Below are 13015 nucleotides of genomic sequence, written 5' to 3'. Positions count from 1 at the left end.
ACTCCAGTGCCCCTTCCCCTTCTTACAGAGGCACCAGGCCTGCTGGGTCAGGGAACCCTGTGAACCCCTTCAGCCTGATTTCTCCCTGAAGCCTGCGTCTCTGAATGCAGTCACCCTGGGGGTTAGGACGTCATCCTGTGGCTCTGGGGACATCCAGCGAGTGGCAGTCAGATGGAACTAGCTCACGAAAAGCTCCCGGGTGTCTGGCATGCCTCGGGGCTGGGTGGGGGCGGGAGCGGAGGCCAAGCTCCCCCAGGAGCCGCTGGTCCAGCTGCTGACGGCCCCTGCGCCCGCCACCCCTCAGCTCGCCCCCCAGACATCTGCAGTGAGGCCACATCTGCCCGTCCCCAGAGGGCACCAGGCACGGAGGAGGCCCCTGGTTTGCCGAGTTCACTGCTGCACCAAGGGGAAGGGTCTGATTTGCCCTGGGACTTCCCGACCCCAATCCGGAGCTCCTCCTCCCAGCTCACCACCTCCCCACAGCATCCCCACCGCGATGGGGGGTAGACTCTCCGGATCCGCCAGCCAGAGGCCCCTGGCCACCCACAGTGGCAGCTCCGGGGCCGACACTTGAGCCCTGGACTCAGTTGTCCTTTATCCACTAAGTAATCCCAGCGGAGGCCAGAAAGAAGCAGAACCTCGCCTCGGGCCCGGGGCCAGGCCACCGGGAGATGAAAGGTCATGCTAGGATGGCCGCCCAGCCACCGGCAGCTTCTGAATGAAATCAGATGTGGAAAGACTCTGGACGTCCCGGCTGGCACTCGGCCACCACCATCCAGAGGGAGGTCCTTGTTGAGAAACGCACGTGGGGAGAGACAGACCACCTAGTTCAGGCCCACAGCTGCCCTTCCCCATGCCCTGGCGTCTGCTCCTGGCTGCAAATCTCTCAGGAGGTGGATGAGTTCATCCCTGGAGGAGGCACACACAACCGACGCTCAATAAATGCAGCTCTCAGCTCGGTGTCTCCAAGGCCTCTGGGTTCTGGTGCTCAGAGACTCTGAGACCCCATGAGAAAGGACCCTCACCCCACTCCCCGCTGGACAAAGCCCCCAAAACGGAGGCTTTCGGGTGGGGCTTTCCTGTCTCTGTGCTCCTAGAAAACTCCTAGTGAGTGTGAGACCAGGAGGGGAGCCAGGACAGCTGTGGGTCTCTGGCCATGACTGCCGGGAGAGCCCTCCCGTGGGAACCTCCCACAGCCACTAAGGCACATCCCACAGGGACTCCCGGGGCAGAGGGATCTGCGGAGCCCATGGCGTTTCTGACTGCTGTTTTCCCCACAATTTAAAGCCCTGGAATGTTAGCTCCATGAAGGCAGGGCTATGTCCTATCTTGGCTGCGTTGCCTCACCTAGGGCCCTGCCTGACCCTGGGAAGGTTATGGTAGCTATTGGATGGGTGGGTGGATGGGTGGGTGGGTGGGTGGGTAGATAGATGGATGATGGATGGATGGATGGATGGATGGATGATGGGTGGGTGGGTGGATGGATGGATGGGTGGGTGGATAGATGGATGATGGATGGATGGATGGGTGGATGGGTGGATGGGTGGGTGGGTAGATAGATGGATGATGGATGGATGGATGGGTGGATGGGTGGATGGGTGGGTGGGTAGATAGATGGATGATGGATGGATGGATGGTTGATGGGTGGGTGGGTGGGTGGGTGGATAGATGGATGATGGGTGGATGGGTGGGTGGGTGGATGGATGGGTAGATGGGTGGATAGATGGATGATGGATGGTGGATGGATGGATGGGTGGGTGGATGGTTGATAGATGGATGATGGGTGGATTGGTGGATAGATGGATTATGGATGGTGGATAGATGGATGATGAATGGTGGATAGATGGATGATGGATGGATGGATGGATGATGGGTGGGTGGGTGGATGGATGGGTGGGTGGGTGGATAGATGGATGATGGATGGATGGATGGATGGATGGATGGGTGGATGGGTGGATGGGTGGATGGGTGGGTGGGTAGATAGATGGATGATGGATGGATGGATGGTTGATGGGTGGGTGGGTGGGTGGGTGGATAGATGGATGATGGGTGGATAGATGGATGATGGATGGTGGATGGATGGATGGGTGGGTGGATGGTTGATAGATGGATGATGGGTGGATTGGTGGATAGATGGATTATGGATGGTGGATAGATGGATGATGAATGGTGGATAGATGGATGATGGATGGATGGATGGACGGAGGGATGGATGGATGGGTGGGTGGGTAGATAGATGGATGGTGGATGGATGGGTGGATGGTGGATAGATGGATGATGGGTGGATGGATGGATGGATGGACGGAGGGATGGATGGATGGGTGGGTGGGTAGATAGATGGATGGTGGATGGATGGGTGGATGGTGGATAGATGGATGATGGGTGGATGGATGGATGGATGGACGGAGGGATGGATGGATGGGTGGGTGGGTAGATAGATGGATGGTGGATGGATGGGTGGATGGTGGATAGATGGATGATGGGTGGATGGGTGGATGGGTGGATGGATGGGTGGGTGGATAGATGGATGATGAGTGGTGGATGGATGGATGGATGGATGGATGGATGGATGGTGGGTAGATAGATGGATGGTGGATGAGTGAATGGATGGATGGATGGGTGGGTGGGTGGTGGATAGATGGATGATGGGTGGATGGTGGATAGATGGATTATGGATGGTGGATAGATGGATGATGGATGGTGGATAGATGGATGATGGATGGATGGATGGACGGAGGGATGGATGGATGGGTGGGTGGGTAGATAGATGGATGGTGGATGGATGGGTGGATGGTGGATAGATGGATGATGGGTGGATGGGTGGATGGGTGGATGGATGGGTGGGTGGATAGATGGATGATGAGTGGTGGATGGATGGATGGATGGATGGATGGATGGATGGTGGGTAGATAGATGGATGGTGGATGAGTGAATGGATGGATGGATGGGTGGGTGGGTGGTGGATAGATGGATGATGGGTGGATGGTGGATAGATGGATTATGGATGGTGGATAGATGGATGATGGATGGTGGATAGATGGATGATGGATGGATGGATGGACGGAGGGATGGATGGATGGGTGGGTGGGTAGATAGATGGATGGTGGATGGATGGGTGGATGGTGGATAGATGGATGATGGGTGGATGGGTGGATGGATGATGGGTGGATGAGTGAATGGATGGATGGATGGGTGGGTGGATAGATGGATGATGAGTGGTGGATGGATGGATGGGTGGCTGGATGGTGGATAGATAGATGGATGGTGGATGGATGATGGGTGGATGAGTGAATGGATGGATGGATGGGTGGGTGGATAGATGGATGATGAGTGGTGGATGGATGGATGGATGGATGGGTGGGTGGTGGATAGATAGATGATGGATGGTGGATAGATGGATGATGGATGGATGGATGGATGATGGGTTGATGGGTGGATGGACACTTGATAGAGGGATAGAGGTGAAGAGCTCGACAGCCAACAATAAAAAAGGAGGGTCCACTGGTGGGCTGAGTTAAGGAAGCCAAACAAACAGAGGTTACATACGTTGTGACTTCATTTACATAAAACCATAAGAAATGCCAGCCAACCAACCCTAAGTGACAGAAAGTGAAGTTGGGGTGCCGGGGAGGTGCTGGGGGAAGGTCACCAAGGGCACAAGCAAGCTGCAGGGTGACAGGCGCGTTCCCGACCCTGATTTTAGTGCTGGGCGTCCCTTAGTGATGGTGTGTACTTAAGTCAGGATTCACCAAAGTATGCATTCCAAATACGTGGACTCAGATATTTGAGTAATGTCAATTTTACCTCAATAATGCTGCTTTTAAAAAGAAAGAAAATGTGGTATCAAGATGGTAGGATATTCAAAAGAAAAGATTAAATTGGATTCTTTCCTTGTACTTGATACCAGAAGCAAACTGAAATGGTTTGGAGACATAAAGTCAAACAAGGTGAAGCTGTCACGCAGAGGAGCATCCCACTGGTAGCTCGGTTCTCGGCCCAGCAGCCCTCTGGTCCCAGCGACATGCCCGTCTGACCCCCCAGGTCAAGTTCAGCCGCCAGAGGGCTCAGGTGGCCGGACCCTCTGTGCTGTCCTTGCCATGTCCTGTGATTCTGTCACTGCTTCAAATGAAAAATCTTTTGAATAAGCAAACAATCTAAAAGGCCTGCATAAAAATATGATGGGTTTTCTATACTTTTTTTGTTTAAAAAGAACTTTTGCTTTGCAGAGAAATTAGAAATTAGATAAATGACACAGTGAGAAAATAGCTTCAAACTATATCGTGGGCCAAAGGTTACTAGCACTGATTTTTTAGATAGCTTTCACAAATAAAGAAAAAAATCTAACTCTATAGAAAACTGGGCTAAACAAATGAAGAGACAACACAAAAGGACATCATATGAAAATATGCTCAAAAACAGTAGGTAGGAAAACTTTAAACTGAAGTTGTTTTGTCGTTAGAATGTGAATATTAGAGAAAAATGAATTAGGGGGCACTTGAGTCAACTGGAAAGCTTTCAAGGATGGGTCAGTCAGCCCAGCAAGTGAATCTACATTTCAACTGTAAACTTCATGGAATCTAAATACAGAGGAGGCATTTCCAGTGAAAATGCAGGATGCAATTTCAGGTGTGCCGTCAGTGTAAAATACGCCCCAGACACTGCATAAAAAGGGAAACGGCTCATGAATCAGCTGTTCGTCCACCGCTTGTTGACAGGGCGGCACAGTGCTGACCCGCCGCGATCGGTGATCTGGGGCCCAGGCCCGATCAGCCTGGACAGACTTGTCCCCCAGGCTTGCGGCTGCGACCATCCTCCCTCAGACTCTTCTTCCGGGTTTCAGCACAGGGCCGGGCCCCGACTGCCCCGTCTTCCCTCCTCCCCATCACCATCCTTCTTGGTCTGTGTCCACTGCTGGGTTTTGGTCCCTGCGGCCAGAGTCCTCCGGCCCCGGCAGGGGTGGGGTGCACCTGCTGTGCGTCCTCCCACAGGGCCCCGTGGGGAGCCGGCCCTGGCCATGCGGCCTCCCGCCGAGTGTCAGCAGGAACCGCGACTTCCTCCGACCCCCCAGGAGCCGCCAGCGCTCTCCGAACGCCAGCTGCCAGCCCGCCCAGGCCGTGGGCAAGCCGCATGTGAAGAGGGCTTTTCTGGGCCACGACCCCGAAGGGGCAGAACAGAATTTCAAAGCGAGCTGCGGGGAAGCCTCACCCCGCACCCCTCCTGGGAAGCCGTCCCGGGCGCCTGGATGGATGAGGCAGCGAACGGGTGCGTGGGTGAGCCAGGCTGTGGTTCTGACCTCGGGGGCCCTGCCTGCCGGTGCTGCTTGGGGGGCCCCCAGGGTGGGGTACCCCTGCCCGTTCAAGAGGGCACTGCTCACGGGCCCAGAGGCTGGGGCCCAGACTCTCCGGGAGGGTCTCTGCTTTCCCTGTCGCCCGAGTCTGACGGCCCCAGCTCCCAGCTGGGCAGAAGCTGGGGACACTCCGGGGACCCTCTGCCCCCCTCAGCCCCCAGCTGGGCTGTGCTGCTACAGGGATGAGCAGGGCCCCAGGGGGTGCTCTGCCCTGCCCCCCGGGAGACGCTGGGGTCTCAGCGCTGCGGCGGCACGGGGACCACCTCACTCAGAGCGTGTGGAGCAGTCAGAGCCTAGGCGCCTGGGCTCTGGGGCCGGGAAGACCTGCTAACATGGGGGCGTGGCTTGGCCCCCTCCCTTCCGGGCCGAAGGACAGGCCAGCCTCCCTGGGAAAGACAAAGGCATTTAGTCACTTCCCTGAAGGCTCACATCCAGCGGCCCCGGCCTAAATAAACAAACAGACATCTTGCCCAGCGTGGTGACATTTCCAGACGCGCACTGTGCCCCACGCGGCCAGGGGCCCTCTTGGGAGGGGAGCGCCAAGCCCGCCCGCAGGTGACCATCCTGGGGTCACCTGGCAGGGCACCCAGGGTCCCACCCTCAACCTCACCCCGCCGCACCCCGCAGAGCCCCTATAATTTGGAGTGACATCACCCCCGTCTTAGCTGAGTCTGATGAAAAGTCCCGTTCACAGGAGAAGGGTAAAGTTTGTGGCGATCCCAAAATAGCCCCGAAGAGCTGCCTGCCACCCCAGGAATGCCCGGAAACCACGCCTGGCTGAGGACAGAGGTCACCCAGCTCCCAGGCCTTTGAAGCTCAAGGGGACTTGAAGAAGCTTCCAGAAGCACAGCAGGGTCACGGCTCCTCCCCTGCCTGGTCCACGGGCGCCACGGAGAAGCATCTGCATGGGGGTGAAGGAAGGAGGAACCCAGGAGCTGGGAGGACCAGGATCAGTTCTCCAGGGATTCGGGGGCTCCAGCCCCACCAGCCTGCAGCCCCCCGGCTCCTGGAATGCGAGGGGCTGAATGCCAGTCGTGGGGGGCAGCCCCAGGACAGTTGCCAGTCGTCACGCTGGAGCCCCTGGGTGACCCCTGAGCTGAGCATAGGATCCCCTAGGGGAGGGCCGGGCGGCTGCCCACTCAGCCAGAGTGAAGTGAGGGCCTCAGGGCGTGGCCGGTGCCAGAGGGCCAGCAGGAGGGCGCAGGCGGACCCAGCTCTCACCCACGTGGCCACGGGCAGGCCACTCATGACTTCCTGCCTCAGTTTCTGCACCTGTGAAATGGGCCTCATTCTGAAACGCTGCCAGGAGGTCTGTGAGGCCAGGATCACGTCCTGAGACCGTGGTCAGAGTGGCCGGCCCCCGCCCACCACCCGGCCACGGACAGGGCCGGTCCCCGGCTGACCCCAGGGGACACGCACAGGCAACGCTGCCTTCAGGAGGGAGGCCCCAGGTCTCTGTGGACGCGGGCACAGGGAGGGGCCCTGGGCACTGCCCTCTCTCCGTGGGCCGGCAGCTGCTGCCATTTCCTTTCCAAGCGGGCTTTTGCTGAGGCTTCAGAACATTCCAGAGAGGGGGCGTGGGCCCGGCCCGCTGTCCCCAGGGCAGCTGCATTTGGGCCCAGGGTCTCAGGAAAGGCGGTCTCAGCCAGCCCAGGGGGTCACAGGGCAACCCCTCTCTGTGACACGCCAGGCAGGTGTGCAGGGGTGGGAGGAAGTGCCCAGGGCAGCCGCTCCCCCAGAGGGAGCCCCGGGAGGCAGGTGCCCCCACGTCCACCACGGGGTACTGGCAACGGGCCCTGCAGGGCCTCAGGCCCCCTGAACAGCCGTGGGCGCTCGGGGGACCGTGTCCTCCTGGAGGACGGGTGGGGCCTGGGCCCACGTCCGGGCCGCTCTGAGCTCACAGCCGCCGCCCAGCCTGTGTCCCCCGGCCCCCAGCACGTCCAGCAGAGCTGTGCAGAGAGGCCACAGACACACACAGACAGTGCCAAAGGCCGAGGAGGGCCCGCTTTAGTTCCAGCAAACCTGTGCGCGTCACATCCAGAGACAGCGTCTATTTATTGAGTGCCTACTGTATACTGCTGCATGTCCTGATCCATCAACGCTCCCATCAGACCCTGGAGATAAAGAGACTGCAAACAGAGAAGTCAGTGTTGTTCCCAAGGTCATGTGACTGGTGAGGGAAGGCCAGCACCTGAGTCTTAATCCCCACGTCAGACCCCAGTGGTTTAAGTGAAAGTCGCTCAGTCGCGTCTGACTCTTGGCGACCCCACAGACTATAGAGTCCACGGGATTTTCCAGGCCGGAATACTGGAGTGGGTAGTCTTTCTCTTCTCCAAGGGACATTCCCAACCCAGGGATTGAACCCAGGTCTCCCGCTTTGCAGGCGCATTCTTTACCAGCTGAGCCACCAAGGAAGCCCCCGGTGGTTTAAGTGACATGTTAACTTTAGGGTCCATGCTGTTTCTCTGCTGAGCTGGCTTTGGAGGCCATGACCCAGGCCCAAGCGGTGTCTTGGTTTCCACCTTCCCGGCAGGCACGTCTCACAGCTGCTCCCTGGAGTGAGGTGAGCTCGTCCTGCGACTCCGGCCCCAGAGGCGAGCCGTCCTCCGGCTACTGTGCGAAGCGGAAAGTGGGGAGACCGCATGTCCCCGCCCCGAGTGCACCCTGCCCCAGCAGCAGGGCGCCCGCCCTCGTCCACCAGGTGAGCAGCCCTGAACGTCACCCCCTGCCCCCTCTCTTGAGCCCCTGAAGGCAGATCCTGGGCCAGGCGGCCCCACCAGCAGCGGTCGAGAGAGTCTGAGTCAGGTCGGGGAGCCTGGCTTTGCGTCACCCACAGACCCTCGGGTCTGAGCTGACCGCTTGGCCACATGGACTCCCAGGGACATAGCAGGGACCCCTAGCCCTGGGGGGTGGACCAGGAGCCACTACGGCTTCCATCCACCCGGACCACAGCCAACCTCTCCCGACAGCTTCCAGGCTATGGGGCCATGCCTCAGAACGGTGCTGGAGGGGTTCCCGGGGTCTCGGGGTGCCCGGCACCCTGCCCACTGGGGCCACAGCAGGAGACCCAGGGCACCCCTTCCCCCCAGCCCCTGGCCAAGGCCTCTGTCGGTCACAGACTCAGCTCTGGGGCCCCAGCACCCCCTGAAATGGGAATTCAGGAGTGGGGTTCCCCAGAGCGGCGTTGGTCCTGCTGTGAGCTCCGGGACATGCCCCGAGCAGGTCCTAACCCCTGGGCCACTGCTGCCCACGATCAGCCACCCCAGCGCTGGCTTCCGTACCCACAAAGCAGGAGTAACCTTCCTGCTAACGTGGAGCAAAGCTGGCACCATCTCTGGAAAGTGCCTTCTGGGCAGGGAGCCCCCAGCCTGGGACCCAGCGGGCTCCAGGACCAGGGAACAGAGCAGAGGGAGCCCCTCCCGAGCCTCAGGCTCCCCAGCTCTGGGAGGGTGGGGGGCGGGCATGAGAAAGCGCCAGGACTCCTCCCGGCGTTCCAGCCCAGACCCCCACCCCCAGCCAGCGTGGTAGACCGATGGCGCTGGTGTCCTGGCGCGGGGGGCGGCTCGGCCCTGGCGGATCCCCTTCCTCTGGCTCCCAGGACGGGGCGCTCCGCCCCGCGCCCTGTGCCGCTGGCTGCCTGCCAGCTCCCTGGCACGCCTGTGGGTGATACTGGAGCCCCGCCAGACACTGTCACACACCCCGGGGGCCTCGGCACGACTGGGAGGGGGTGGGGCCCGGAGTCCCTCGGAATCCTGCACAAGATGTCAGGCCTGGGGGCACTGAGAGGGAGGGGGCTGTGCAGATGCACCCCTGCAGAAGGGGGGATGGGGGTCCCCGCTGCAGAGGCCCAGGGCAGAAGGAGCTCTGTCACAGGCTCAGGCTCTCGGTTGGAGCATAGTCAGGGTCATGGGCCCGGGTGAAGAGGCACAGAACAGCGTCAGCCCTGGGGGGAACACAGGGGTCCCCGCCTCCGTGCTGGAGGGGCCGCACAAGTCTCCCTCCCACTGGGGATGGGGGCGGGGGCGTGGCTGAGAGGGCCCCCCGGGTGCGGGCCACCCCGCGGCAGGCGTCCCCAGCCCTGCTTCCCCCTGCAGGCCGTTGGGGGCTCCCAGTTACAAGTGGCGACAACTGCGCTCTATTTATATCAGCGGCCCCGCCATCCACAGGCCGGCCAGGCTGCCACTACGATCAGCTTACATCTAAAATAAATGTTTCCTTAGCTCGAATCTGATCTCCGGTGGCAAATCTCGGGAAGCGGCGAGACAGGTCAAGACTCTGAGCAAGGCCTGCCTGCCGGGACCCAGGGTGGAGGCTGGGCCAGAGTGTCCCCAGGCGGGCACCTTGGCGATCCCGAGAGGCCACGCTCCCCCACCCGCCCCTCACGGGGTCCTCATGGGGCTCTGGGGGCCCCTCAAGACGGGCGAGGGAAGGGACACACGTGGCCACATGGGGCCCTGAGCCCGGGGGTCAGGGGTCAGACCTAACGCCACAAGCAGTTCTTTTCAGAGACACTGCCAACTCCTGGTTTGAGGCAGGGGCTCTGAGTGGGAGGGTTCTCCAGAATTCAGGGGGCAGGAAAGGCGGCCCCCTCACCTGTGGCGGCTGTGGCCAGCGCACCTGCCCCTCTGGGGCTTGGGCCCCCGGGTCCGGGACCCACCACCTCCCCCGGAAGGCAGGCGAGAGCGGGACTGGGGAGCCAGGGCAGCGGGGTGTGTGGCCCCCTCCCCAGGACACCCAGAGCCTTGGGCCCCCCGTGGGCAAGGACCAGCACTGGGCAGGGATGGCTCAGCACTGGCCTGGACTCCCTGCAGAGCCCCAGAGGCTCCCGGGGGAAAGCCTCCTAAGATGACTGCCTCTCCACCACCCCAACACTTCTGGGGAGAAAGCCTTCCTTGAGGCCAACTGAGAGCCCCTGGGCCACCCTGGGAGAAAGGGGTAGAGGCATCAGCCCCACCTTGCAGGGGGGCCTGGTACACGGGGCCAGAGTGGGTCAGAGAGCAGGGGTGGGCGCGGCCTGGTACACAGGGCTAGAGTCGGTAGACAGGGCGGACCTCCCAGGGACCAAGAGCCCCCGCTGACGACCCTGAGGGGCCAGGCCAGCTCAAGCCCAGACGTCAGGGCTTCTGCGAGAGAGGTGAGGACCCCCCTGAATCCCACCCCTGCTGCCCGCTTCCCTGCCCCTGGGAACCTGAGTCGCTTCCACAACAGAATTACACCCAACTCTGGGGGCAAACCAAACCTCCAGCCCACGCGGCCCCCTTGCTAAGGACACCCTGAGCAGTCCCCCAGGAGCAAAGGCAGGGAGTAGGGGAGGCTGCTGGGCTGGGCTTGTCCTGCTTTGCGGGAAGGAACGACTCTCTCAAGGCAGGAATGATAATTACCTCCCCCGCTGGGGCAAAGGAATCCCGAGGGGGCCCTCCCAGCCTGAAAATCGAAATTGCTGGGGGCCCTCCTCCTTCTGGGAGGGGTGAGTGCCTGCCAAGTGTCAGCTGCGGCTCAGAGCTTCACAGGGACCCCCCCACCCCAGGTGGAGTGCTGTTCTGCCCACTTGATGGAGGGGGAAACCGAGGTTCCAGGAGCTGGGATAGAGCCTGTGGCTGATGGAGCAGACACAGGCCTGCTGACTTTGGAGGCCACGTCTGACCACGCCAGGCTGCGCAGATGCAGGGCACTGACGGTGAGAGGGGGCCACGGTGGTTGAAGCCTGAGTCCATGTGGCTCCCGCGGCCCAAGAAAGAGAAGACCCTCTCTGACCCCAAGGCCGTCCGCTCAGGCAGCTGCAACCACAAGTGCTCATCTCCAAGCCTAGCACACACTGGGGCCAACTGTATGTTCCACCCAGCGCTGCGGCATGTGGCAGCCACAGTCCTGTGGAGGATACAGAGGAGCATGTGGGCGGCCCTGGTGCAGGGGAGGGGTCTGTCCTGTGAAACTGCAGCAGGGACATGAGGGGCATGGCATTCGTGGGCTGGGGGACTTCAGGGACAGCTCGATCCAGGAACTTGGCCAGAGCTGGGTCCTAAAGGCTGAGCAGTCTTGCCCTGGGGAAGAGCCTTCCAGGTGCAGAAGAGCGTGAGTGCGGGTGTGACACGCGCCAGCATCTGGGGCCAGAGAGGTTGGTAAGGCTGATGGAGCAGAGAGGAAGCGGTCCCCACCGCCCCGCGGCCCCGTCCGCGCCCAGCCCTCCTCCCGGGCAGCCTCTGGCTGGGAACCGGAGGTGGCGCGGGGCCGGCGCCCACCCCGAGGCGGCCCGAGCTCCTCCGGCCAAGACACCAGGCACTTCCTGACTCCGGGCCCAGATCTCCGGGCGGGGGCGGGCACCAAGGGGGCGGCATTCCAGCTGGCATTCCAGCTCCTCCTCCACAGTTTGTCCATTTCCTGCCCTGGCTGCAAATTTCAACCATTTCCTTCTCGGGCCACCTCCGGCCTCTGCCGCTGCCTGGCCCTGAGCTGACCCTGGCAGGGGACAGGACGGTCCTTGTCCTGCCAGCTCCAAGCTGGGAACCAGGCTGGCCCTCAGTCAAGCATCCTGCCAGCAGGCCCCGGGATGCTTGGAGGGGCTCTGAGCCAGAGTTGGGGCGCACCTGGGGTCCAAGCCGGGCTGTGTGAGCCCCAGCCATGTGCCTGCCCTCAGGGGCACACACACGGCACCTACTATGTGCCTGAGCAGAGCTCGTGCTGGAGACTGTCTAAGACAGGAGGCAGCAGCCACAGACAGGATGTGGGCAGTGCCACGTGCCAGGGTGAGTTTCTCCCTGTTCACCTTGGAAGCACAGCCCCTCATCCCAGGGAGGAGGGGCTCCGTGGAGAGGGTCCCAGGGTTCAGCACGTGGATGCCGGTGCTCCTCACCTCAGCAGACAGACTTCAGCAGATCCCGGCAGAGGCTGGCAGGGCCCCTTGCAGAAAGTTGCAGAGCGGATGGGCAATCATTTCTTTGCAGGCACCCTCCCCAAGTTCAGAGAAAGTGCCCCTAGGAGACCAGTGTCCCCAAGATGAGGAGGGGGCCTCCCAGGCCCCCAAGCAGGGAGCGGCCCACCCTGGACTTGGGCTCTGCTGGAGGCCCCGTGCAAGCGTCTTCCAGGACAGCCTAGCCCCAGGCCCCTCCCAAGGTCCCCGGCTGTGTGAGCCACAGGCCTGCAGCTGACAGCACCCTGAGGCGTCGGGCTTGTCCGGGAGTCTGAGGGCCTCCCTCATAAGTGATTTTTGCCAAATGTCTTCTCAGCATAAACTAGCCAGAGTGGCAACTGCTGCTTGCAGCTAAGCGTTGGTGTGGGTGCTAGATGGGAAGCTGGGGGAGAGGCCCCCGGCTCCAGGGCCCACGGCCACTCAGTCGGTGGTGGCAGCTGCCTGCAGTTCCCACCCAACCCGGAGACCCTTCCCGCCAGCTCCCAGCTGCCAGCCCCCAGGTGGGACCTGCCGGGAATGACCCTTTCCGGACAGGCTGGTCAGTGTCTGTCCCAGAAGCAGGCACCCAGCTGAGGGCTTGAGGTGGGGGTGAAAGACCCCCACTCCCCGCACACAGCACAGTGAGGCCTGGAACTTCCTGGAGGCGGGGAGCTTGGGGACCACGAGGAATCCAAGGGCAGCCTCCTCTCCCAGTTCAGGCCCGAGTCCTGAACCAGAACTCTGTCCCCCAAGGACCGCATCCAGAGGACCCTGGGGACAGC

The 13015-nt window shown here is 61.2% G+C and overlaps 1 protein-coding gene across 1 annotated transcript; it reads left to right on the top strand.

The window, feature by feature from the left end:
* The first annotated feature begins 208 nt into the window (after positions 1–208).
* Positions 209–12774, top strand: LOC133063257 (collagen alpha-1(I) chain-like). The gene is made up of 9 exons (XM_061152374.1): positions 209–325; positions 4716–4744; positions 4841–5270; positions 7881–8048; positions 8090–8152; positions 8317–9006; positions 10875–11024; positions 11982–12090; positions 12629–12774. The coding sequence occupies exons 1-9, from the start codon at positions 209–211 to the stop codon at positions 12772–12774; spliced, it is 1902 nt and encodes a 633-aa protein (XP_061008357.1).
* Positions 12775–13015: the final 241 nt, after the last annotated feature.

Source organism: Dama dama, chromosome 10 (assembly GCF_033118175.1).
Source record: "Dama dama isolate Ldn47 chromosome 10, ASM3311817v1, whole genome shotgun sequence".
NCBI classification, from domain to species: domain Eukaryota; kingdom Metazoa; phylum Chordata; class Mammalia; order Artiodactyla; family Cervidae; genus Dama; species Dama dama.
Note: the sequence above shows the minus strand (reverse complement) of the source record. Positions and strands in the feature narration are given on the sequence as shown.